Source organism: Talpa occidentalis, unplaced genomic scaffold, assembly GCF_014898055.3.
Source record: "Talpa occidentalis isolate TD23 unplaced genomic scaffold, MPIMG_talOcc4v2.1 talOcc4.15, whole genome shotgun sequence".
Classification (NCBI taxonomy): domain Eukaryota; kingdom Metazoa; phylum Chordata; class Mammalia; order Eulipotyphla; family Talpidae; genus Talpa; species Talpa occidentalis.
In genome coordinates this window covers 31679866-31705508 of record NW_023601543.1, presented here as the reverse complement: position 1 = coordinate 31705508, position 25643 = coordinate 31679866, and the positions used below count along the sequence as shown (strand labels likewise).

At 42.2% G+C, this 25643-nt stretch overlaps 2 protein-coding genes across 7 annotated transcripts in view; one reads left to right on the top strand and one right to left on the bottom strand.

The window, feature by feature from the left end:
• Positions 1-116: 116 nt before the first annotated feature.
• MORF4L2 (mortality factor 4 like 2) lies at positions 117-12825 on the bottom strand. Of its 5 annotated transcripts, none has more exons than XM_037512158.2 (4): positions 12765-12825; positions 9956-10044; positions 2931-3035; positions 118-1696 (listed from the first exon to the last, which is right to left on the bottom strand). In XM_037512158.2, exon 4 carries the CDS (start codon positions 1670-1672, stop codon positions 803-805), a length of 870 nt encoding a protein of 289 aa, XP_037368055.1. In that variant the 5' UTR covers positions 1673-1696; positions 2931-3035; positions 9956-10044; positions 12765-12825; the 3' UTR covers positions 118-802. The 5 variants fall into 5 exon arrangements, with proteins under 5 accessions (XP_054551603.1, XP_037368055.1, XP_037368057.1 ...); XM_037512160.2 differs by lacking the exon at positions 12765-12825 and adding an exon at positions 11427-11522 and having other exon boundaries at positions 118-1678; XM_037512157.2 differs by lacking the exon at positions 12765-12825 and adding an exon at positions 11427-11520.
• PLP1 (proteolipid protein 1) overlaps positions 11929-25643 on the top strand; it is a 104203-nt gene continuing 90488 nt past the window's right edge. Inside the window, exons 1-3 of one of the 2 annotated variants that reach the window (XM_037512161.2) lie at positions 11929-12086; positions 13177-13315; positions 16924-17089. The gene's annotated coding sequence lies outside the window, so the exon portion shown is untranslated. The remainder of the gene's footprint in view (positions 12087-13176; positions 13316-16923; positions 17090-25643) is intronic. The other variant, XM_037512163.2, reaches the window with a different exon arrangement.

Here is a 25643-nt window from a genome sequence, read left to right as displayed (position 1 = left end):
GGCCTACTCCATGTTTCCTCGCCCAACAGAGAAGGGAATTCTTCCAGCGGGGTTCAAATTCTCATTTGATACCACCTAGATATTTCCTGAGCTTGCTGACTCGTCAGCCTCAGTAACATTAAAGGCACACTGCAAATTACTTGCTTTGAAATTTAGAAACAAATTTTATTTAAGATCTGAAATACAATTCCTAAAATATCAACTTCTCCAGAAAACCGTGGCTACACAATAATGCATTGCCTCTATCATGTTAGAACGTGCATTAGACTCAAATACAAAAACCATGAAACAAACCACCATCCTTCAACAACTTGAGCAAAGATAGAATGCCTAAGGAACAACATAGATGGACTTGCAGAGGATGGGCTGTTTTACTTCAAGCACCATAAAAAAAAAAAAAGAGCACAAATGCATGGGTTTTCGGGTATATACATTAAGTTGAACCTTTGGCACTAGGAATCAGGGCATTTTGTCACGTAGCATTAACACATATTAGAAAACTGTGTAGTGTCAAAGGGATAGAACCACCAGCATTCAAGCAATGTTGTCAACTAGGCAATAAAATGTTCTACTGAATGTTTCTTCTTTGTCTAATTACTGCGTACACTGGTAGCAACTTTGAAATGAGAAAGGAGCTCGTACTCCTTTTATTTTCTGTTTAAAACGAAACAGAAAACAAACTGAAACATAAGCCCTGTTATACATTAACAATTTTAAAGAACATCAATTATACAAGAAAAAGACTAAGAACAAAAAGAGTGTTTACAGATACCAGACATAACAGTGAGTGGCCAATAGACCCTCACAGGGCTTTGCGGTGGTACTCAGCAGAAGCCACTTTGTAATCACTGGCAGTAAACAGAGACGCAGCATTCTTGGCCAGATATTTTAGGAAATCATGCAAATAGCCCAACAATAATGCAAGGCTTTTCTCATCAAGGGGCGTATACGCCAGCATTGCCCCGATTCTTACAAATAATCTCAGTAGGTGCGGCGCTCCATAAACCTGGGACATCGGTGCATCAGGGTGAGCCAAGAGGATTTCGGCATACTGGGGCCTCTCGAATTTGTAGAGCAGCTGAGTGCCCAACATCACATTGAAATATTCTTTTATTCCTGCCACAACTTCATTAACTGCATATTCCTTATTATCGACATTTCCCTGCGACTTCTTGCAATTTGCGTACTCTTCAAGAATGGCATCCACATTTTTCTTAGCAGGAAGTTGGAACAGCTGCTTCTGCCTGGTAACTAAGTCCCAGTCCTCAACAAGCCATGGTTTTAATTCTTCAGGAATCTTCACTTTGACTTCCATCCTATTCTTAAATGCCTCCTCACTTTCCACAGTGGGGTCTGCCCGGGCCCTTTTCTTCCGAGGTGGCTGAGGTGCTTCGCTGGTACTGCCGCCATCTCCGCCATTTCCAGGAGCCTTCTGCTTGTTCTTTCTTGTCTTCCTCACGGATCCTGAAGGGGGGTTCTCCGCAGAGCGACCCCCCCATCTTCCCGGGAGAGCTGGTTCAAGGTTCTTCTGCTGTGGACCAGCTGTCTTCTTTCCAGAGGAGGCCCCTCTCATCTTGCTTCTCTGCATGTTGCTTCTCGTTGGTTTTTTAAAGTTGTCTTCTTCTGCAGATTGTTGTCCACGAGTTTGAGATCCCTGCTTTCTGGAACTCATTCAACCCTGTTTTTATTCAAACCACTGTAATATATAAAGTATTTTACTGACTGTGATCTTAACACACTATGTTTCATGTAGAACCATCAAAGCACAACAATGCCTCTCTCTTGGAATTTGGATTTCAAATCCTTTTTCAGGACCATTTGTAAGTCACTTTCTACCTCTTCCCCTCTCTTTCATCCTCACTGCCTCCCACTACTCTCAGCGCACCCACTCACTCATCAGACCTGCCCATAAATTAGCTTTTTTGATGGCAATGACAGGAATATAATTTTAGACAAAGAATGAATTAAATGGGAAAGCAACTACAAAAGGCAGTGAAGTTGAAATTCAAGACATCTGAATAGGAAAAATGACATGAAAGAAAGATTAATTTAGTTGATTGGATGAAAAAAAAATGAATATCAGTAAAGGCTCTCATATAAGTCCAGGTAAGTCTGAAATTAGGGTGATGTCAAGAAAAACTGAGTATTGATAAATGAAGGAGTCAAAGGTGGCTCTACAAATTTAAGCCAGGGTAATTTGGAATTGGCAGTAAAATAGGAAATAGGTAATCCATCCATTTGTTAGCTATTTAGTTGCCATGCTCATCTGCTTCAGGTGCTAGAGGTTCAGATATTTAAAGTGACAATTATAAAATAACAAGGTTAGTACAGTGATAGGTATGGCACAAACAAGAAATGGTATATGACACCACTTGCTAAATGGAATGTGGTAATAAAACAGTTGTTAAGGGAGAAGCCAGTGATGACTCCTAGGTTTGGAGAATAGGTGGATAAGTCATTAGTATTATCACCAAATGAGACTGCATCTAGAGGAGGAAACAGATTAGTGTGGAAAGTAGTTCAGTCCTGGATTTATTAAGTGTGAGGTGTACAGTTAAACATATGACTTTAAAGCTCAGGTGAGAAGTCAGTGCCAGAAATGGAGATCTGAGTAATCATAGTGTGGCTGGAAGTGAGCGTCAACAAAATCATTCATAGAGCATAGAGGAAGAAAAACTGAACCAACTATGGGATTCTGGGAAAACCTAAGAAGGAATGAGATGTAAGGGGTGAGCAGAGAAACCACACAAGGTAATGGCCAGAGCAGTCACAGGAGAATGTTATTTTGGAAGTCAAAGTTGAATTTCAAGGCGGGAATGAAATAATCTACAGCACAGCATAAAATACATCAGCAGGTTAGTAAGATAATGATAAAAGCAGTATTCTATCATTCTTAAGGTGTGACAGATGGAACAATTCCTTTGACTTACATAATCCTCTTCCTTCTGTCCCTTCCAAGAACTCCTAGTGTTTTCCCAGATGGAATCCTACAGATCTTCTGGGATGGTCTGGAAGAATGAGGTGGCAGACACAACCTGAAAGGAAAGCAGGTATCTACAATGAAGATAAACTTGTGAAATAAAAAATGGGCAAAAGAAAAAAGTAATCTAATGTATAACCTAATTTATAATTTTTTAAAGATCTATCTATCTATCTATCTATCTATCTATCTATCTATCTATCTATCTATCTATCTATCTATCTATCTATATACAAGCACTGGGTACAGTCAGAAGCGCGGGAGGGTGAGAGAATTCACCAGAGCCAGAGCGGGGAGCAGAGCAGGCAGGAGGACTGAAGTACACTGCTGAGGGGAGCAGCGGGCGGTAGGAGAGGTCTGCTTGCCATACAGGACCCTCCTCCAGTGGCCGGGGAGCAGCCGGGGATCGAACTGGTGCTGCAGAGGTCACGGGCGGCTTCGCAACGCAGCGCTCAACCGCTGCGCTGGGGTGAGCTGCGCCACCGGGGAGGCCCTATAACCTAAATTTTAACCCATAGTTAAATTATGCTATCAGAAAAAATATAATTCTGCTGTTAGACACACTTCTACTTCAACTAGGCACTGCTATTTGAATTGTGAGACCTTAGGCAAGATATGTAGGTTCTCTTAGCCTTTTTTTCCATTTATGGGATGTGGCAAATTACTTAGCCTTCAAAGATTCTGGTTAAGAATTTCATGTGAGGGCCTCCCTGGTGGCACAAGAGGTTAAACATAGCACTATGAAGCAATCGGCAACCTCTGCAGTACAAGCTCGATACCTGGCTGGCCAGGGAGCTACCCACATGGCACAGTAGACCTCTCCTGCCTCATCCACTGCTCCCCTCAGCAGTGTATTTCAGTCAGCCTGCCTGTCCTGCTCCTGTCTCTGGTGAATCCTCTCAACCCCCCCCCCCCACACACACCTCTGGCCTGTACTCCAGCTCTTGTTTGCATAAATAATTCTTTTTAAAAAAACTTAAAAAGAATTTCATTTGATACAGCTTAACAGTTAACACAGTACTTTGCAGGAATACTTGCACATGTGAACAGGGATACAAAAGATGTAAGTTGTAGTGGCGTAATTTATAATACTTTAAACATTAAACTAGTCTTCAACAGGTAAATGGTAATATAAATTATTATATATGAATACTATGGAAGAACATGCAAATAACTAAGCAGTGCTCCACCTGCTGATATAGAAAGATGTTCAATATATATTACTAAACAGGCAGTTTGAATATGTACAATAAGATCTCAGCGTACAGGTAGAGAAATAAGCATGAGCCTTTTGACAGTTCTTGTGAACAATGAGACTGGGGGGCAGAGGTGAGAACACAGTGGACTTTGGTGGACTACGGGTGCTCTAGTGATGGAAGTGCTACAGCAACCACACCTGAGGGGAATCCCATACTGTCAAAACACTAGGATGGATGTAAAACAATGATTCTTCAATAAAAAAATGTGATCTATACACATTTGTTTTCAACCAATGTGTATACAAAGTGCACAGGCAAGCAGATGGATAAAAATCAGGATGATCTCTGGAAGAGAACGAGAATTGGTGGTGGACCAGCCTTATACCAGTTGTTTCCCTGGTTACTATACTTTCTCCCACAGAAAAAGCCCTTCAGTCAATCAGTAGTCCTTGACATGATGTGGGCGGCTGTCAGAAAAGCCCAAGGGGGAAATGGGAGGGAAGATATGCCAGAAAACCAGAAGCCTGGATCAGGGAAGCCATTTATTGGGAAGGGAGGTGTAGGTGCTAGCGCTTTGACTAAGCAGAAACCTCCAGCTGAAAGGGCACAAAGCTCTGAGCAGAAAAAAAAGGTGAAGATGGCCTCAGAGGACATCTAAATCCGTGACTAAATACTGACCCTGTGGGAATCAGACTTTCACTTTCTACGAAGCAGTGGCCAGTGTCATGGTGTCATATTGTCAACTTTCCCTCTTACAAAATGTTTCTTTAAAAAAAAAAAAAAAAGGGCCACCCCAGTGGTGCAGGGGTTATTCTCAGCACTATCAAGCTATCCCCAGTCAATGGGGCACGAGTTGGATCCCAGGCCAGGGAGCTAACCCTCAAGTTGCAGACCTCTCCTGTCTCACCCGCTGCTCCCCTCAGCAGTGTACTTCAGCAGATCTGCCAGTTCTGCTCCCTACTGTTTCTTGTGAATCTTCACCACCCCCCACCACCTCTGGTCTAAACCCCAATCATTGTATGCATAAATAAACATAAATCTTAAAGGAATCCAGAAATCCCACCTTGGGGCCAATAAGTACAGAGCTTACACAAACAAGTGTAAGTGTAAAAAAACACCAACTAAAGAAAGATGGCTCAGTGCCAACCAGACTGTGTAAAACTTACAGAAGTAGAACCCAGCTGTATAGTGAACTATTTTGGAGGACAAATTGGCCACCAGCAATTCCTTAGGAACCTGAGAATGACAGTTGAACCTACTGTTTAACTTCGGTATTGTTTGTATAAATTCATGTGTAAGAAAACAAACGAATTCTGCCTCATTCTCATTAACTGGGTGAGTTTTGCCATTCTCTACAAATTCTACCATATAAAGTCCCAAGTTAAATGAAGCGTCTGAGTACAAAAAGCACCTGTACTATTAGTGAATAGTGCCCAGAGCACATAAAGCCAGGGTAGAAGTGTTTCTAAAGAACTGTCCCCAGTGACTTTTATTTGCTTTATTTCAAGTTGTTTTAAACTTTGAGTTTTAAGTTTCAGGCTTTATTCACATTATTTAGACTTATATCTACTCTGTCCCTAAACATGCTTCCTTCCGTCACCTCAGTAAGTCACATTCTATTTCCTCTTTAAATCTCCAACTACTGTAGCCCATGTTTCTCGCCCACCTCCAATTCTGGATGAAGCTGATGTGAGTACTCGAGCTTAGTAGTTATTTAAATGCTTCACAGGTTAGTTCTGCTTGTGAAACCACTTTCCATTTGCCATAGGTCTTATTACACATATCTTGCATCTTTTGCAGCAGCAATTGGGTCACCGGTGGATATATGATAATGAATCAAAATCAGGGAGGTGATTTAACAAAGAAAATGGAAGGTACAAATTAGGGACAAGTCACCAAATATATTCCCACTTGTGTCCCAGATCAGCTCCAGGGCAGGCCAGACATTGAGAAAACATGTCTGTTTCCCTTAGCTCTCTATCTTCCACCCCTGTTTAAAGCTGATTTAAACAGAGGCAAACTCAAACTGGGTATACAATCTTAAAACTTTCAAAAAAAATTCCTATTAATAACTTCCACATGCTAGTAAGGTTACAGTATGCATCCACTTTTTGAGAGTTGTATGATACTCCATCAAATGGGCACTTTCATTTACTTAACCACCCTCTCCTCTGTGACCTTAACCCTTCTTCTCCCAACTCATTTATCCAGTTAAACAGTTTTACCCTCATTTCTTGATTCCCAGATTTAGGTCGTGGTGTAACAATACACTGCCATATTACTTCCCCAAGAGCCGGACCAATTTCCATTTTCACAATTATTTTGTAAAGTTGAATATTGCACCTCCAGTCAGCACTTGTCACCCTCATTTAAAAACCTGTGAACTTTGTAAGTGCGCTTAATTGTCCAGTTTGTATTTATCAAGTGATTATTATTAGAAAGATGCCTAATAGCCATTCACATTTTAACTTGTCCTCTACCTATTAATTTTGAACCGATTCATAGTGACTTATGTATGTAGGAGCTCTTTACACATCAAGAATTGTCATTTCAGGGGCAAATATTTTCTCTATTGTATTGTCTCTGATTTCTTTTAAGTTTTAATGATGAAACGTGAAGTTCTTCCTTTTATGTTAAGATGACATCTTTTTAGATTCTTTTAATATCCTAATCCATCCAGAATATCAAGTTATAAACTGAAAACTCACATTTATTTCCCCCCATGTAATTGACCAATTTTAAGTAATCTATCCTTAACAGTCCTATAAATTCTAAAAATATAAAGAGCAGGCATCTTCCCCTTACCACCTCCCCACCCACCTCAATCCCAGAATGTGCATGCTTTCAAATCTTATATACACATTCACAAAAGTTCCTTCAAAATGAAATTATATACAAGTGTGTATCATGCATCTGTTGACAAATGTGAGCTACATGTTGCTTTATCTTTTATCACTTGCGTCTTTCTATGTCTGCTTGTACCTTATTTTTAATATTCATTTTTAATTTAGCTAGTCCCATATTAACAGACACTGATGTGGTTTCCAAGACTTCATTATTCCAGAAATGCTATAATAGTAATCTATGTATAGACAGATAAGAGTATTAGGTCAAGTATTTCTGGAGGACATGTTCTCAGAAGTGTAACTGTTTAAAGTCTTTGCTTATTTACAACTTTGATGAGATAGAGGCCAACTCAATTATTAAAGAACCATTTTAATTTGTACTCTAAGCAAAAACGCTAAGACCATTCAACCTTGAGCAACACTGAGCATTTTTTGGGGGGAAAAAGACATTTTTGCTTAGCTAACTTGTAATGTTTTTGACTTCACGATTAGCATTTCTTCATACATTCATATGTACCTTTTTCTTATGCGAATATTTTTGTCCTTTTCACTAAGGTTGCTTCTTCTGATTTTAATTACACACTAAGCTTTTTTTATGTTGGAAATATTTTGTCCAAACCGTCGTTTTCTTCTAAGTGGGTCTATCTGTATGTGTAAATCACACAAACTTATCAATCTTTTCCTTTGTGGACTTTGGCATTTATGTCATGGTTAGGCAAAATGCTCCCAAATCAATATTGTAAAAAATGGCTTCCTATATTATTTCTTGGCATTTTTATATTTCTTCCAAAATATACAACTAATTTTTCCTAACATTAATTACTGAAGAGTCTATCCTTTCCTGGATTTGAAATGCTTGCCATTTGATAATTCTTAATGGTATATGGATCTCTTAAGGTATTTTTTTCCGGTGATATTGGATTATTCAACTTTTAAAGGTATCACAGTTCCTAGGTCATCTGTTCATATCAAAACAGTGACATTCCTGTTCTCACACCATTACATGGGTTTAATTATAAAGACAATAAATGTTACCCTACAATATTACTTGTAAATGGGTTCCAAGGATGTTTGATGGAGCATTATTTGAAGAAGTAAAACACTGGGGCCAAACTAGGGTACTATCAATAGTAATTTTCCAAAATAAAATGTGATATATATCCATAATATGGAATACTATGCAAATTAAAGGAATGCCACTGTGAAAAGAATGAAACAGAATTGTTAGAACAGACATGAAGACAATTAAGACATTTTGTTGAAAAGAGCCAAGTTGCAAACAGTACCTAGAATCGACACCTTATTTTGTATTAAAAAACCCCACAACACTTTATGTATCTCCATATACATTTTTTGAATAGGTACGTAACTTAGAGATCTAGAGGGAACTGAACTAATAGTGGTAAGATCCCGAAAAGTAAGATTCTTGAGGGCAGTGAGAAAAGGAAACTTGAATCTGCTCTATAGTTTTTTAAAATACTTTTTACAAGGAGGATGTGTTCACTATTCAATTATGTGACTAAAATTTACATTAAAATACATATTTAAAATTCACAATGATTTTCTGATCTATTCCTATCCATGGATGTCACACCCTCAGCAGACTTTTCAGTTAATTATCACCATACATCAGGCTGTGCAGGCATAGTATTCAGACTGTGAGCCGCCTCCTCCCATCCTGGGAGGCCCAGGCCAAGGTCCTTTCCCTCCTTGATTGAGACTTTGTTTCAGGCTATTCTGCTCTTCTCTCGAGCGCCTATTGGCCACTCTACCTCCCTCCCTTCAGCCTTGAGCATTTCTCAAATCCTCCCTGCAAAAGGGTGTTACATCTAGCCATCCACTGTATCTTTTCCACCAGGGCAGTGCCCTCCTCCACAAACTAGTTTTCAGAAGAAAAAAACAAGAAGGAAGATATATTGACTTCAGGAGAAAACCAAGCAGTCAAGACTGAAAAGCCTCCCCTCATTTCCACATGCAGTGAAGGGCCATTCTGGAGAGCAGACTTCAAATGCTCACATCTTTGCGTATGTGTACAGTTTGTTGGAATAAACCTTTAAATGTGCACACACAGTTCCATTTATATCCATTCTCTTTTGGACCTTAGAACACCTCCTTTATGTTTAACAAATTTTTTTGAATCCGAGACAAAGGAGGAATTTTGTTATAAAAGCTTTTAGCAGACTGATATGGTATAATTTGCTAGTTAAAATTATAGTTCCTGGAAATTCCCTTACAAATATGATCAATATACTCAAAACTTTTAAAAAATTGTTAGAACAAGCCAGAAGTCATAACTGCAGAATTCAGTTCTAGTGGCAACTGCTGCTTCTGGAAAATCAGGAGAAAAACAATATTATTTTTTTCACATTTCCAAAAAGAGTTTTTCACTGCATTTAGAAGTGTGTTTATGTAAAACAGAATGTACCAGAAGGCCCAACCGAGCCATAATTATTATTAGACTTTTACATGTGCCAAGTACTGTCCTGGTACTTTACATATATGTAATCCCCTTTAACAGTGTATGTGTGAAAATTTAGAGACAAAAGCGACTAAGTATGTTGCTTAGAATCAAATATGTTGCCTAGAATCAAACACTAAGCAGCAGAGAGAATATTTAAATTCAGGAAGTCAGTGTTTGCTTTTAACCAACTAAATATGCTGTGTATGGGATGCCACAAAGAAAAATATTATATGCATGTGTGGAACTAACTACAGGGGATCAATCGCAGCATGTTTTACCAAGGAAAGCAAGATTACAGTCAAGGCACTTTCCTATACAGAAAGCACCAGTGTACTTAGCCCCATGCTTCCCTTAGAATTTAAGAGTGCTTTCCAGATAAGCACTTAATCTTCAAAATATTCCTGGTTAGAAAGGTTATGTGGAATTATCTTGTTTTGAGAACTGAGGCCAGGAGAAGGGAGGCACTTACCAAGATTCTGTAATCAGAGAAGGTTCTGCAATCAGGATCAGATTTTCTGATCCTTACTACACAGCAAACTTAGCTTTTCTGAGGATCGCCTAGAAGGTCAAACAAGGGGACGGGAAAGGACATAAAATAAAAAGATATAAGATGATGGTCTTCTCCATCAATCAATCAATGCATTTTCTCATGCACGAAGGACAGCAAAGCTGATAAATTATGTACAAGTGCTTATTTTTCCTTTCTTGTGGTTTTATATCCAAATGTACTTTATTGTACATTTATCCTGGGTTTTGATGAAGTGATTTTTAAAAAACTTTTCATTGAGGTTAATTTTAAATAGATAAAACTGTAGAAGGAATGATACTATACACCTAACACGAATCCATCATCCAGCTTCAATTACCAACTGAAGGCCATCTTGTTTCATCTATAACCCCACCCACTGCTCCCCCCCACTCCGATTTTTTTAAGCTCGCTGAATTTTTGTATTTTACTAGGAAAAATTTCAAACATACACCAAGGAGGACTGAATAATCTAAGGAACCCCATATGCCTAACACCAGCTAAAACGATGATTAATTTAGGGCTAATTCTGTTTTATGAATACCCCTCCCCACTTCCCCCTACCGCTGAGATTATTTTGAAGCAAATCTTAATCATCAACGCATTTTGAAGCGAATCCCAGACTGTAAACGACATATACCGTGTAAGTCGTAAGTATTTTTGTATTTACTAAATCTGAAATCACAAATTTGAAAGCTACAATACCATTATAACGTCTAAAAAAATCGACATCAATTATCATTCTTTAAAAAAATCAAATACTGTATCCGTTTTTAAATGTTCGCGATGCATCTTAAAAACATTTTTTTTTTTTTTTACAGACGGTGTGTTCGAATCAGGATCCAAACAAGGCCTACTCATCGCATGTGGTTTATCTCCAGATCGCTCGCGTCTCCATCTCCCCCTCCCCCTTTTGAAACTTTTCAATATGGAAAATTCCAATCCCCGCTATTTTGAGTTAATTCTGAAACAGCAAATTATCTCATCGATAAAAATTGATATATCTCCCTTGTAGCTCTCATTTCTTCTAGATAAGTGGAGGGACAGGAAAAAACACTGTAACGAACGAATTCACCTAATTTCTATTTTTTTCTCATTCTGTTACGCGGGTTTTTCGCCTCACAATAATAGCTAATCTTTTTCGGGGCCAGGATTCGTATCAAGTGCCTTATTCGCACTAATATACGGTACACGCCTCTGAGGCACACGTCTCTGAGGTAGATACTATTATTATCACCATTTTACAAACATGGAAACCGAGACAGAAAGAACAGGAGGCAGCCCGAGCTGGGCGTTGGCGAGTAGGAATGCGAATCCATTTCTGCCCGATTGGAAAGCCATTCGTTAATCTTGTCTAGATACGCGACGAAAAGAGGAAATCGTCAACCCTTCCTCCCCACCCCCACCCCGAAACCTGAAACGAGAATCCAGTTCTTTCCAGCAGCCGACGTGTGATCACTGCCGTCCCTCCAACCGCCATAGTAAAGCCAGGTTTCTCTGGCAACTGATATCCATAGGCAGACACGTCACCCTGGAGGCGGGATCCTGCTCTTGGGCCAATCAGAGTCGTCTTGTCTAAGTTTTAGAATGTTCTATAAGCAGATGATTGGACGAGGCCCGCACGTCAGCCGTGACGCCTCGCCGCAGTAAAGGCGGGGGCTAGCAACCTGCTTCTTCACGGTTAAGGCTTGGAAGGAAACCAATCCCCTTCCTCCTTTCGTGCGCGCTCTGGCCAATGACGTCCGCCCTCCTAGATCCTCAGCCCGCCCTCCAAAAGCGCGACAGCCGTTGGGTCAGACGTCTATAGGACAGGGTGTTCACGTGGCCCGTTTGCACGCCCCAGAGTTCCCCTGACCACCGGCTTTTTTTTTTTTTTCGTGCAAGGAGGCATTATGGGTCCCCCCCCCCCCCGCATTGGGAGAGGAAGTGTCTACGTGGCCTGCGGAACAGGATGGGCGGAAATGAGCTAAAGTTCCCGCGAGTGGGGAAGCGAGAGGTCAAGTGTGGGGGCCACACCCCCGAATTCTTGCGCAATCCTCAGAGCCAAAAAAAAAAAAAGGAAAAGAAAAGGCAGGTGGGGTTTCAATGTGGATGCGAGTGGGGGTGTGGGTGTTTCGGGCGGGTGGTGTGGGCGCCAGCGTGGACGTGCCCGGCGAGCTCGCGGGGCTCTGGGGTTGGGGTGTGCGCGCACGCCGGCCCTCTTGGCGCCGGAGGTGGTGGGTGTGCGCAGCCGCGCGTCCCGAGCGTGGGGCCCGCGGTGTGTCCGCGTGTGTGCCCGCGCACGCGCTCTGCATGGCGAGGGCGTGCGTGTGCGCGTGTGCGCCCACGCGCCCGCTCTCTGCCGATCGCTTTCTACTTTACATGTTCGAAAATTGTTCAAATAAAAAGGAAAATAATGGAGTCAAGGCGCCCATAACAAATAAAGGGCCCTCACTAGAAATAATTCTGTGTCTCCTAGCGATTCCGTTTTAGACCCTAAAAATACTTTCCTCCCACCTTTTCCTCTTGCCCAAATCCTGCTCGCACTACAGCCCTCCAGTGGCTGAGATCCACGCCCTCCCACTCCCAGATGAGCAATTCCAAGGAATAGCTTTCTTCCAGGTCCCCTAGTATTCCTTCTTTTTCCTCCCCGCGACCCCCCCCCCACAGTTATCTGCAATTCTCTTCGTACGTTTTTCTGCTGAGAATGTATACGACCCCCTTCCTGTACACTAAGGACTCCGAATTTCTTTGGGGGCTGAGGCTCTCTTACCTTTTTGTCCTGATCTCCGAGCACAGTGTCCTTCAGGCAAGTACGCACTCCGTTAATTTTCCAGAAAGTTCTCTGGGTGAGGTTTATACCTCTCGGTCAGCCACAAGATGCCGCCAAATCCCAGCAAAGGATTGGCTATTTGGTCCCTGGAATGATAGGATTTTGTGTGCCCCCACCCCATCCTTTCTGGTATGCTGAACTTTGCCGTCTATAGGAATCTCGTGTATCTTTTATTGCCGGTGGTGGTGGTGGTGGTGGTGGTGGTGGTGGTGGAATCAAATTCTGTAAATAGTCCTACCAGGTTGAGCACTACAGCCCTAGGGAAAAAAGAAAATCTTCCTTGTTTCTTGCCACCTTAAAAAAAGTGATCCCCAACCCATGTCTCTCTTTTTTCTTTTTTGTCTTTTTGGAGGTCAGAATTGATGAATAACCCCAGGCACTGATGCTGATGAACATTCTAACCTGTTCTGTTCATTTCCAATGTGCACAACTCCCCACACATGGAAAATACAGATGGCTGTTCATAAAGACGGATAAGAACCTGGACCCTGGTACTGAAAACTGATTTTCTTTCCCTGTTGAAATTTTATTAGATATGTGTGTTTGCACCCTATTTTTGCTAGTTGTATTGCTAAACGTTACCATTTCTTTAGAGTTGGAGACCTAATTTTAAACCCCATTCCACCACTGGCTGGCTCTGAGATTCTGGGCAAATGGTTTATGTTCTGTGATCCTCAGTTTTTGGTTTCTTTCTATATTTTCGATACTATGTCATATTCGACATGGATATTCTTTTATTCATCACAAAATCCTTACGAGATTGGTTGTTGATATGGCCAAATCAACAATAAAAACCCTACCTCTTTCGGTTATCGGGAGTGTGTGTGTGTGTATTTACACACACATGTTGGGATGGAGGGGAGGGTATTTAGAGAAGTGGTTCTCAAAGTGGGTTTCTCAGACACACCAGTAGTATTGTTATCACCTGGGAGGTTGTCCAATTTCAGGCCACATCTCAAATTTAATGAATCAAATTCTAAGGATAGATTTGGCTATTGGTGTTAAAACAAATTCTCCTGGTGATATCAGTGGACACTGAAGTTAAAACCAGTCCTTTGGAGGGCAGAAATGTCATGCTTATTTTGTGTACTCCACTAGAGGGTGCTACAGAATGTAAAGCAAAAAATTAAGTGATGTATATGTGTGTTACTGAGATAGCTGCGTATCATCAAACCCATTTTACAGATTAAAAAGTAATGTGCAGCGATGAACTTAATGTGTCGTATACATGTGTTGAGTTGCAGTGCTGCACATCTGAAACATGCAGTGTTATAATGCAAAAAAACAACTAATGTGCTTCCAGTTAAAGGCTGGATATCAGTTCTAGGCTAAGTCCCTCCAGCAGGTAGCAAGCTGGCAACTGCACCACTGTTGGAAGGCAGGTGTCTCTCCAAAAGTTACTTCCAGGTACTCTATTGAAGTAACTGCATTATAACATATAACATATATAAGATTTAGGTATGCATCATTATAAACCAACATTTGTATTTGCTGTATTAAGTTCACTTCTAAAAGTGCAATTTACCCTTCCTACAATTGAGCATTTTTACCCAATTCACCCACTCCCTTCTGCTAACCACTGATTTGGTCCAATTGGACTTTATTTCTTTAATCTTTCTGTGTAGAACGATTGTGAACTAATCTGTTAGTGGTTTGGAATACATTTTTTTTTTCTTTATTCACTTGTAAAGAAACATTAGTCTGCATGCTACTGGTTGGTGAAATGTTCTAAATGTATATCTCATAGTGAGAAATAAAACCAATATGTAGAGGTGTCAAATTATTTTCCCAGTGTATACTTTAAGTATGGGGACTGGGATTTGAATTTTACCTCTCTCTCAAGTCCATGCCCTTGACTGTATTTTGTTGTCCAACCTTAATACCTTCCCTTTCTGGGTCTCAAAATAAGTTACAGATATCTTGTTCCCTGCTTGAGTAATGGTGACTAGAGTGTCAAGAAAAGAGCAGGAGGGCCTCCCTGGTGGCACAGGGGTTAAAATCTCAGCACTATCAAGTTATCACCAGCCACTGCAGCATGAGTTTGATCCCTGGCCAGGGAGCTAACCCACATGGTGAGGCAGACCTGTCTTGCCTGCTGCTTCCCTCTACAGTGTATTTCAGGAGATCTGCCTGTTCTGCTCTCACTCTGTCTCTGATGAATCCTTTCACCCCCCTATCCCTGCACCTCTGGCCTACACCCCAGTTCTTGTATGCATAAATAAATCTTTAAAAAAGAGAAAAGAGCAGGAAAAGAAACCAAATCAAATAGTTTGGTGATTTCATACCCTTCTTCATCTCCATTCTATAATAAGATATCACATAAAAACTCATCATTGTTTCCTTGCTTGCTTTTATATTTCTCAAATGCTTTCTCTTCCCCGTAGTTAACTTCGTTAGTTTATATCTGAACCTCTTCTGTGTGTGAGGGAGGAGTCAGGGTCGTGAGAAAACATGTTGAAAGCTTATTAGGGGTTACACACTATATAGCTCCATACTCATTAATCCAAACAATAGTCCTGTAAATGAGGGGACAATTATCATTTTCAGATGATGAAAATGAGTGCTAGAGACTATAATTACTTTCCCTTGGTCATATAACTTGTAAATAGTGGAGCCTGGGTAATTCCTAGTAGATCTGCCTCTACTACCCTAAGCTTTCTATTGCTCGGCTTTGAATCTGGTTTACTTACAATTTATGTGACTTTCAACAAGTTTTTAACTTTTTCTGAGCCTCAGTTTTACCATCTATTAAAGGAAAATAAATATTCCAATTTCATAATCTTGAGTTTCACTACCACCACTGCCACTAACCAGGTGTGGCTGTTTAAAGTAAAACTGAAAATTCAGTTCCTTTGTTGCACTAATCACATTTCAGAGGCTAAATAGCTACATCTGGCTTGTATTAATACCATGTTAGAAAGTAACAAATAGAGAACATTTCTACCAATACAGAAAATTCTGTTCAGGGCTAATTTAGTGTGTATGAGGTAGGTAAAGGGCCTAGCATAGTGTATATCTCATGGCAGAGGCCCGAGGAAAGTGATTGCCTCTTTCCCATCAGAACTAGAGATACTCTGTTTTATTGATAGGATCTGACTAGGGGGGGTAACACAATGAAGGGGCCCGTGGGCATGTCTGCCATTATCTCTTTGAATATTGAAACCCATATCTCTTTGAATATTGAACTTTCGCTTCAATATTCTGTCTAGTAAACCCATGCTTATGCTCTACTGAATGACATCTCAAGGCCAAGGGTATAAATCATGTGAATTAACTTTGGAGTAGGATAGTAGCAGAAAAAAACAGGAACTGAATACCTTCTATGTGCAAGGCAGCACTGTGCTCCGTCGTTGACATATATAATCTTAATGAATCTTCACTGAAGCCCAGAGAAGTTAAATCCTCACTCCAAGTGGCCACGTAGTAAATGGCAGAGTAAAGATTCAGACTTCTCTCCCACTTCAGAGTCCATGTTGTCTTCCCTTATGCCACGCAGTCCTCAAGTGTGAATACTCTCCTGCCCTTCCACTTACCAGTGACCCTTAGTGGATCCTCTTCTTCCTTTTGAATTTACAGCTGTACCACTGTCTTCACAATCTGTTTCAAATGGAAGGGAAAGAGAGTTTAGGGTAATGTTTGTTTGGCTTCAAGGCCCAAAGCCAGGTAGAGACTCTTCGTGGTCCCAGCCTTCACCGACCACCAGTGACTTTTTTTTTTAGAACTGGGGTACAGGCCAGAGGTGTGGGAGGTGAGAGGATTCACCAGAGACAGAGCAGGGAGCAGAACAGGCAGATAGACCGAAGTACACTGCTAAGGGGAGCAGTGGGTGAGCCAGGAGAGGTCTGCTGCACCATGTGGGTAGCTCCCTGGCCAGGGATCGAACTCGCACTGCAGAGGCTGTGGACAGCTTCACAGCACTGTGCTCAACCCCTTGCGCCACCAGGGATGCCCACCATTCAGTGACTCTTAAGAACTCTCTATTAATTATCAAGGCCACCATTGTGCTAATTAGAAACATGCGCCACCTGGGGGCAGACAAATTGCAGACAAGGTGTCCACTCCAGTGGAACAATGACAAAAATAATTTTTTTTTCCTCAGGGGTGTGGAAGCCTCCACCAGGGCAGTTGAAGAATGACTTTCAGCCTCTACTTGTAGCCTCTCGGTTGGAAACCTTGGTGCACAGTACAGCCTGTCCTGCCCAGCAGTATCTGCTGGCCTTGCTTGTCTTACTTCGTGGTCAAGAGAGCCTTCCTTGGTCTGTAAGGTAGTGGTCAGTCTGTTCTGAAGTATTCTGAAGGGTGGGCAGGGACATCAGTGTTCCAGGGCTTTGGGGAAGTAGATGAAATTGTTCCTTTGGAAGGTTAATTGGATATGGCTCATTGAGTTCTGACTTGCTTATTGTATGATTTTAAAAATAATGTTTGGTTAATGAAAAAAATTAAAAAAAACTAATATTTCAAGGCTAAGCAAAATGGTATTTCTTTAATAATGATGTTTTTCTATTTATACCTGCCTCATTCTGTAGGGATTTCATAAATGCAACTCAGCAAATTAGTCCGGATCAGTCTAGTTTCTAACCCATGGACAAACAGTGGAGTCATGGGAAAGTTTTATTCTTATAGGGGGATCTATTCTCTTCCATTTTCTCTCCCCTTCTGTCATCAGCCCCTCCTTTCACCACTATTCTGAATGACATAAAGAGGCTCCTTCAAATGACTCAGATCCTAATCTAATCACTGTAGTCCTTGAGTGACCTTGGCATACCAGAATTGCACACATTCCCTTGGTTTTTTCTTCTTGAGTCCATAGGTTGGTATGCAATGTACCAGAATTTGTGGTTTGTTGAACCACAGACTTCACTGAGAATGATCATGTCAGTCATCCCTGTTCCACATCAATCAACAGACATAAGGACTGACTTCCACCTGTTCACACTGACTTGTGCTGCTTCAAAATTGTTGAAGCTTAGTTATGGCTGCATAGGGGTTCATTATACTATTTTTCCCACTTTCAAGTAGTCTTTGAAGGTTTCCAGAATAAAACATTTTAGAAAAACAAAAACATTTTGAAAAATGCTCCATCAGTTCTGGGAAGAACACACATGGGTTTCTCTTTAGAATACTTATTAACCAAGGGATTGAGTGGAAGGACCACCCCTTTAGTAGAGACGTGCCATGTAAAAATCTGGGGGGGGGGTGGGTTTAGATTAAGAAAGCCTCATGTAGGAAATTCTGATAATGTCTTCTAGAAGGGAACTTTCTTCTGGCACGCAGTCCCCCTCCACCAGACCCCTGGTGAAGGTATTGCTGTAAATGAACCACTGTCAGTGAGAGAAATGTATCATATCCCTCCCTCAGGCATTTAGAATTGGGGGCAGATTGAAAACACCAAAACAGACCTCAGCTAGTGGGTGAAAACTGTTAGCCAGCAAACAGAAACAGGCAAAGGGAATGTGGAGGCACGAGACATCTAGTCGTGGAACAGGGCTGCCTTCTCACCCTGGGTGAATGCTGGCTGGGGCAAGCTACTAAGGAAGGGGGAGACCAGGGAGCAGAGTATGTGGCAAAGAAGCCCTCACTTGAGATCACAAAGAACATTCTTTGAAGGCTCTAGGGCCTAACTTGCAGGTTTTAAAAACAGTGGGAAACCTGTCCAAAGGCAAAAATATCACACACACACACACACTCTCAATCACTCCAAGGACCTAGAATCTGACTGCTCAGCTCAGAAAGTCATGCACCATAAACCACACACTGAAAATGGACGTTCCCTTTGTTGTGCTTTTACTGAACAAATGAGCATTCTGGGACAGTACTGGAAGTAAGAAGATACGGTAGGAGAGGTGGAGCATCGTTTAGGGTGTGGGACCTAGGAGGACATATTCTTTCAAGGCCTTGAGGTTGAGAGAACATGATTAGAAACTGGGGGCAGAGAAGAGGGCCGGGGCCATTCCTAAAAGGTACAAAGCCGAGATTCACCCAGAGCTGTGGGTGGCATGTCAGTGGGACCCAGGTGGGCGCGGCCAGCTTTCAATAGAGCTGGTCTGTGAAACTTGGCTGAGAGACAGAGGCAGATTGATGTTTGCCCCAGAGTGGGGCTGTCAGCTGTGCTCACCGCCTCACCATGGTCCCAGCTGGAAACAAAAGTCCTGGCCCTTCATGGCACTGCAGAGCAGTCCAGGCTGGCGTAAGTCTCTGAGGACAGCTAGACCGTTTTCTCATCCTGGCTGACGACCAGAAGACAGAAGAAACAATAGGAGGTGGTGGTGGTGGGAGAGCGGGATTGGAAGCGGGTGAGAAGCACTGGCCAGTGGGAAGGAGCTGTCGATTTCAAATCTTAGGTATTTGGATGCCAGCAACAGATGTCTTTTAGGGAAAGCTGCCCGCAGCCTTTGCGGCGCCGGTTCGATCCCCGGCTGCTCCCTGGCCACCGGAGGAGGGTCCCACATGGCGCGCAGACCTCTCCTGCCGCCCGCTGCTCCCCTCAGCAGTGTACTCTGGTCCTTCTGCCTGCTCTGCTCCCCGCTCTGGCTCTGGTGAATTCTCTCACCCTCCCGCGCTTCTGACTGTACCCAGTGCTTGCATAAATCAATCAATCAATCAATCAATCAATCAATAAATAAATCTTTAAAAAAAAAAAAAAACTTAAATGTCTCTGTCAGGGAAGCCCTCCATGATATCTATTCCCCTAATTTCTACCACAACTAGGTCACGGGTCTCTCTTATCTATTTCCATAATGCCTCTGCATTTTCTTCATCTTACTATTCTCCAATAACTTAGTTCAAGTTGTCTGTCCTCTCAGAACATAACCCCTCTGAGGGCAGGGGCTGTTTCCTCTTTACTATGTAGCTCTTGGAGTTATTCCGTTGTTTGGCATATTATGTGAATTCATTTGTGATTATGTAGATTCATTTGTGAATGAATCCAAGAGAGAAGCAGCAATATTGGCAGGTGAAAGCTAGTCTGAAGAGAGTGTTCTTACATCTGTGGGCAAAGGTTTTGCAAGGTTTTGTTTATGGGAAGAAGAAATCATGACAGAACATTGATTTCTAAAAAAAAAAACAAAAAACAAAAGAGCTTTAAGAGAGGGGGAGAAATAGTAGGGAGGAAATGGGATTTGCCCAAATCCACACCACATTTTATGTTGTGGGCTGGGACCTTTGACTTGAACAGGAGTGAATGAGATCATAAAGATTTATATTTAAGGTCTATATGCTCCCCTGTGTTCATTGCAGGACTATTTACAATAACCAAGATAAGGAAACAACCTAAGTGCCCAAGGACAGATGAAAGATGGGTGGATTAGTATAAGGTGGTGTATAGACGCAACGGAATACTACTCAGCTACTAAAAGAAGAGAAACTCTTGCCATTTGCGATAATTAAAGAAAAAGGGAAAAAAGCAATTCAAACTAATAAATCCCAGAGGGCTCTGACTTCAGCTGACCCCAAACTGTAGCCTCCCAATTATCTAGTGAACTCATGTTCTCCCCTTCCCAGTTACCCTTTGCCCCCCATTCCCTCCTCCAAACACAGCACAACTTAGTCATTAGTCCTTCCAACTGCAGTCTTGGTAGTAAGGCCATGCGCACTTCCACACGTGCCATTGTTCACTCACCGGGCATCTGTTGCCCATCTCTGTTGTTTCAAACACTGTGCTACAGACAAGACCTTTTTCCTGTCTTACTGGAGTTCACAATCGAGTAGCCCCCTCATACCGATCATTCGTCTGGTAGCTTCAAGTTTGCAGTGAAGGAGTCTGCCTTACCTGGACTCAGCGAGGGAGACTTTTCAGGCCACTGAGAGCCCACAAAGGGGTAGATCTCTTTGTAAATCTGGGGACTCTGTGAGACTCAGGATAGGGATGCTTAAGCCAATCTACACTAGATTTTTACCTTTCCACGAGAAGGGTGGATGGCAGCGTGGAAGATTTCCAGAAAGGCACTCAGGCAGTAGCCTTTCCTTAACCTTGTGAGGCATACGTGCCTCTAAGGGGCATTCCTTGCCCCTTTACTCCTATTTCCTGAGGGCTATTGAAACAAGAATGTGGTTTCAAGAAGCTTCCCAAAGATAGCATCCATCCTCCCCTGGGGTAGACACTGATGTCAAGGGATGGCCTCTTTTCATTTTAGTTCCCAGCTGGTAAGGACGGGCTATCAAAGAGGCAGCATACCCATGTCTCTGTCCTAAGGAAAGGGTCAAGGGAAGAAAGTTCTGATTATCTCTTTCTTGAGGGACAGACACCCTTGGAGTCATGGTATCAGCTATTCATTTGGTTGCCTCCCCACCCCCCCGCCCTTTGAATTCTTTACCCTGAACAGGAATCCACCACCAGGGTATCAGGGAGAAAAAAACACACATGTAGCAGATAGAAAAGGAGATTAATTCCCACAATTCGTTGCTCTTCTCTCTTAGGCAACCTTGGGTAAACAGGGTTCACAAAACCTGGAATTTGAAATCCTAAATGATAGGACAGGAAGAATTAACTCCAAAATGAGTGGAGTGCATTTTATAGAAGGATAACAATATGTTAACGAGAAACCACACAGTCTCCTCTTTGAAAGGACCAGCCTGAAGCTTAGACTGATCAAATAATGATAACAGGTTATGTTTCTATTGGGGAAAGGCTAAAAGAAGTAGAACTCTAAAGGCTTGCTCATAAATTCACAAAGAAACCCTGGAGAAGGATACCCTGAGTTTGAACAATTTGGAGCTTGACACGACCATTTTACCCCTGTAATATTATGACTGTTACCAATATTTGTGCTATCCCCTTTCTCTGGGGACTGTGTACATCTAATATAGATATTAGCCAGTGGATGAACATGACGGAAGTTGGGGATGGAATGGTTACCACAGGAACAGTTTCCTCCGCTACAGATTACTTTTGGCCTTGAATCTGCCACAGGCTATGTGTATGAACATTCTCAGAAGTGAGCCTCTGTTGTTGATAAATTAAGGCACACTCTGTTCCTCTATTTTCTATTCCATTTTTTCCCTTTACAGCTTCACCAAGTGGGGAATAAAAGGTTACACCTAGAGCTCAGGCTCTGCCCACTCAGGCCCTCAGTGTCCTCATGTCTGGTAAGCAGAACATACTAAATGATTTAGCAAGTTCCTTCAACTCTTATCTTACCAGGTTCTAAAATTCTAAAACATTGTGATCCATTGAGCCCAGTTGCCTTATGGGAAATCCCATGAGAGATTAGTTTTCTAAAAGAGCCAATTGTTTGTTTTTCTATGTGGGGAATAGTGGTAAAAGCAGTAAAGACAGCAAATGTGTTGCTGTAACCAAAGGTCCCAGCATAATGGTCCTTCCATGGTCACGGCTGACAAGAGTGAGGTCAATCAGCAAGACGTTGTTAGTAAATAGAAGGTGAGAGACTGATAAAGACTCTGGACTCTTCTTGGTTGATAAGTCAGAGAGGTGAGAGTCAGTAACGTACACAATTATTAGATTCCTTTGTCATGATTGTCCTTCATTTTGGCCTATTTTCCCAAACCAAGGCCTTTCTATGTTATTATCTAAATAATACAGCTGTAATGCCTGCTGAATGGATTTCTCTCAGAGTTGTAGATGATGCAGTTTTATGTTTTTGAATCTTATAAAGCAGCAGTAAACTTTCTCCTTGCCTTCCCTGCCCCAAGCAAAATGTTACAGTAAGGTGAACATATCAGCTGAAAGTAGAAATGTTCTGACTAAAGTGTGTGTGTACATGTGTGTGCACACACACACATGCACATGCACACACACACACTCACACTCACACAGTGGCTGTCTGTTCTATGACTCCTTGAAACTGACTTTGAAAATCCCTTGCCCAGTAGATAAGGCATTGAGCTGAGAAATGGAAAACTTGATTTTCATTTTGCCATTGTCATTAACTTGTGAGACTTGGGTGAATCACTTAGCCCCTCTGAACCCCATTTTCTCATGTGTTACATGGAGACAGGGTTATTTTACCTCAAAGTTTTGCTCTGAGGATGACATGCCACTTAAATGCTGTGAAAGGGTAAAGAGTACAGGATGCTTGTTACTCTGAAGATGTTTCTCATGACACAACCTACACAAAGTAAGTGTGTTGTGCCCAAGATCGGCAGACTCGGCGAGCATAGCCTCCAAGAACCCAAAGACAGCCGATGCAAGCACAAAAGGGAGTTTATTACAGATTCGAGTCCGGGCTCATGGCACCTACCAACGCAGTGGCAGATATCAAGAGCCCCGAACAAAGGAAGCAGGGGTTTTTTATAGGGTTAAATCATGCTGGCAGTTACTCATTGGCTGCAAGGATGCGGGTTCTTCAACTTTGCCTGGCTATAATTCTAAGCTGACTGGCCTGGCCGAGATGCAGCTCCAATTACGGCAAGTTCACCCTCATTGGTAACTGGAGGGTGAGGGTGGAGTGAGGGTCGAAACTATCTCTGGAATGCAGTCGCCATTCCCAGGACAGCAAATCCTAAAGTTCTAAAATGGCAGTTACACACAAAATGACAAAGCAATGGCTAAGAATACTTATGCCTGATTCCACAAGTGTACTTGGGGACAGTGAATGCTCCAAATGGTGGTTGAAAAAATTTTGTTTTGAAGAATTACAGTGCTCCCTAAATACTAACTCATTTCATGCTATGAGCTTAGTATGGGCAATTCACAGATAAATAGATTATAATCCTTGACCTCAAACTCATATTTGTGTGGGAGGAAAACAGACAGAAGAACACTTCATAATCTTACAAGTACAAATGTAGAGTTATTTACAGATTTTATTGGAGAATCCACATCTGTCTGGATGTTGGGACAACAGGGACTTGACAGAAACTTGAGAAGTCTCCACAGAAGATATGATATCTGGTTAGAGTCTTGACAGATGAGTAGGGGGTACTTCAGGTCGGAGGGATCAGAGGAGGGCATTTAAAGGCAGGAAACAACATTGTGAAGGCACAGAGCATTAGACAGAATGAGTTGGTGGGTTCAGGGACCCCTGAGTGGATCAGCATTGCCAAATGTAGGGTGCATTTAGGGGAGCAAGGGAAGTGATGAGAGAAGAACGTGGAAGCACTGGTGAGAGACAGAAAATCTCTAGGTCAGTTTAAGGAATGTGGACTTTGCCCTTTAGACAATAGGGAACTGCCCAAGGGTCAAAGCAAAGAAGGGCCATGAATTGATTTGTGTTTTCGCTAGTGTGATGGTAGAGTGGAGGATAGGGAGTGACATTGGAGTCAAAAACTGAGCCAAGATGAGGTCAGGGAGGAGAGAGAGAAAAAGGGGGGACAAATTTCAGATATAATGGAAAGGTAGACTCCCCAGGGCTAAGTGATCAGTTTGAGCTGAGGGCTGTGAGAGCAGGAGTTGTCAAGGATGAAGCCCAGGTTTCTGGTCTAGGTGATTGAGCATGTGGAAGTGTCCCTCACCCCCACTGAGAACACTGGAGGGAGCGCTGGAGAAGTTTGAAGGAGATTAGGTGTTTGGCTCTAGACATTTTGAGTATGAGGTCCTTGTGGGGCATCCAGGTGAAATGTTCAACAGGGAATTGGACAATAGGGCTTTGGAGAGTCTGAAACGGTGCCAGGAATTTGGGACTCATTAGCATATTGGCTATCACAGCCATAGCAATAGCTAAGAACAGCCAGGTAGGAGGTGTACAATGAGGTGAAGTAAAAGCCACAGATGAAATCCTGGAGAATAACAATATCAAGAAGTAATGGCCAGAGACGCACGAGAAGGAGGTGGATGATGAAGGTCAAAGAAGAGAATTTCAATGGGGTGTGACATCTGGCATGGGGTTGCAGAGAAAGAAGGTAGTGTCAGGAGCATGGCGAAAGCGCAGGAATGATGGGGAAGAAGGCAGAAGATAGATTACAGTGTGTGAAGCAGTAAATGATAGAGGTGAGACTGTGGAAATGGCCAATAAGAACATCCTTTATAATAAACTTGGTGAAGGAGGGCAATGGATGAAGAGCTAGAGAGAAAATCAGGGTTGAAAGAAGGGTGATTTTTTTTATGTTTCATTTGAAAAGGGAGAGACTTTCTTTCTCCCACACCTTCCTCCTCATCCTCCTTCTCCTCCCTCCTCCTTCCTCCCTCCTCGATAAAAAAGCTGAGGCTCAGACAGATGAAGCAATTTGCCAACTTTGAAAACATGTTGTATACGAGTGGGAAGAGCTCAGTGGCAGTGGAGAGACCAAAAAATATATGAGAAGAAAGATATGATGATGTCGTGTGGTCATGTCATAGCTAATCTTTGTGGAGCACTTAGTATGTGCAGAGCACAAGTTAAGCACTTTACCTACGGTCTCGTTTAATTCCCACAACAGAGCTATGTGGTGGGCACCGTGGGCACCTTCACTTAACAGATGGGAAGATGGAATCACATAAAGTCTCAGTGATTTGCTGAAGGCGACACAGTTATTGTGTGCTGGATCTTTCAGAGCCTTCAAATGGCCCTTTAGAAGAGGAAACTGAGGGAAGTGAAGTCATTTGTCTAAGACCCCATATCTGAGTGTTGGAATTGTAATGCGAACCCAGGCTCCATCTGGTACCAAAGCTACACTCTTAATTGCTACTCTGTCATGAATGGAGCTATTAAAATAGAGAATGTGTGCATATTTTTCTGGATCCAGCTCTGCAAGGCAGAACATTCCCTGAATTTCAGCGATAGCAAGAATTGCCCTTATTCTGAGGCGTTGATAGGGCATGATGTTCTTCCTTGGCAATACGCCACACAGTCTAATGCAGCCAGGGTATTCGTGGAAAGCTTTTTGGTGAAAGCAGAGGCCGAGAAAAACAGAGCTACTTAGGTGGAGTGGCAGTAACTGAGTTCT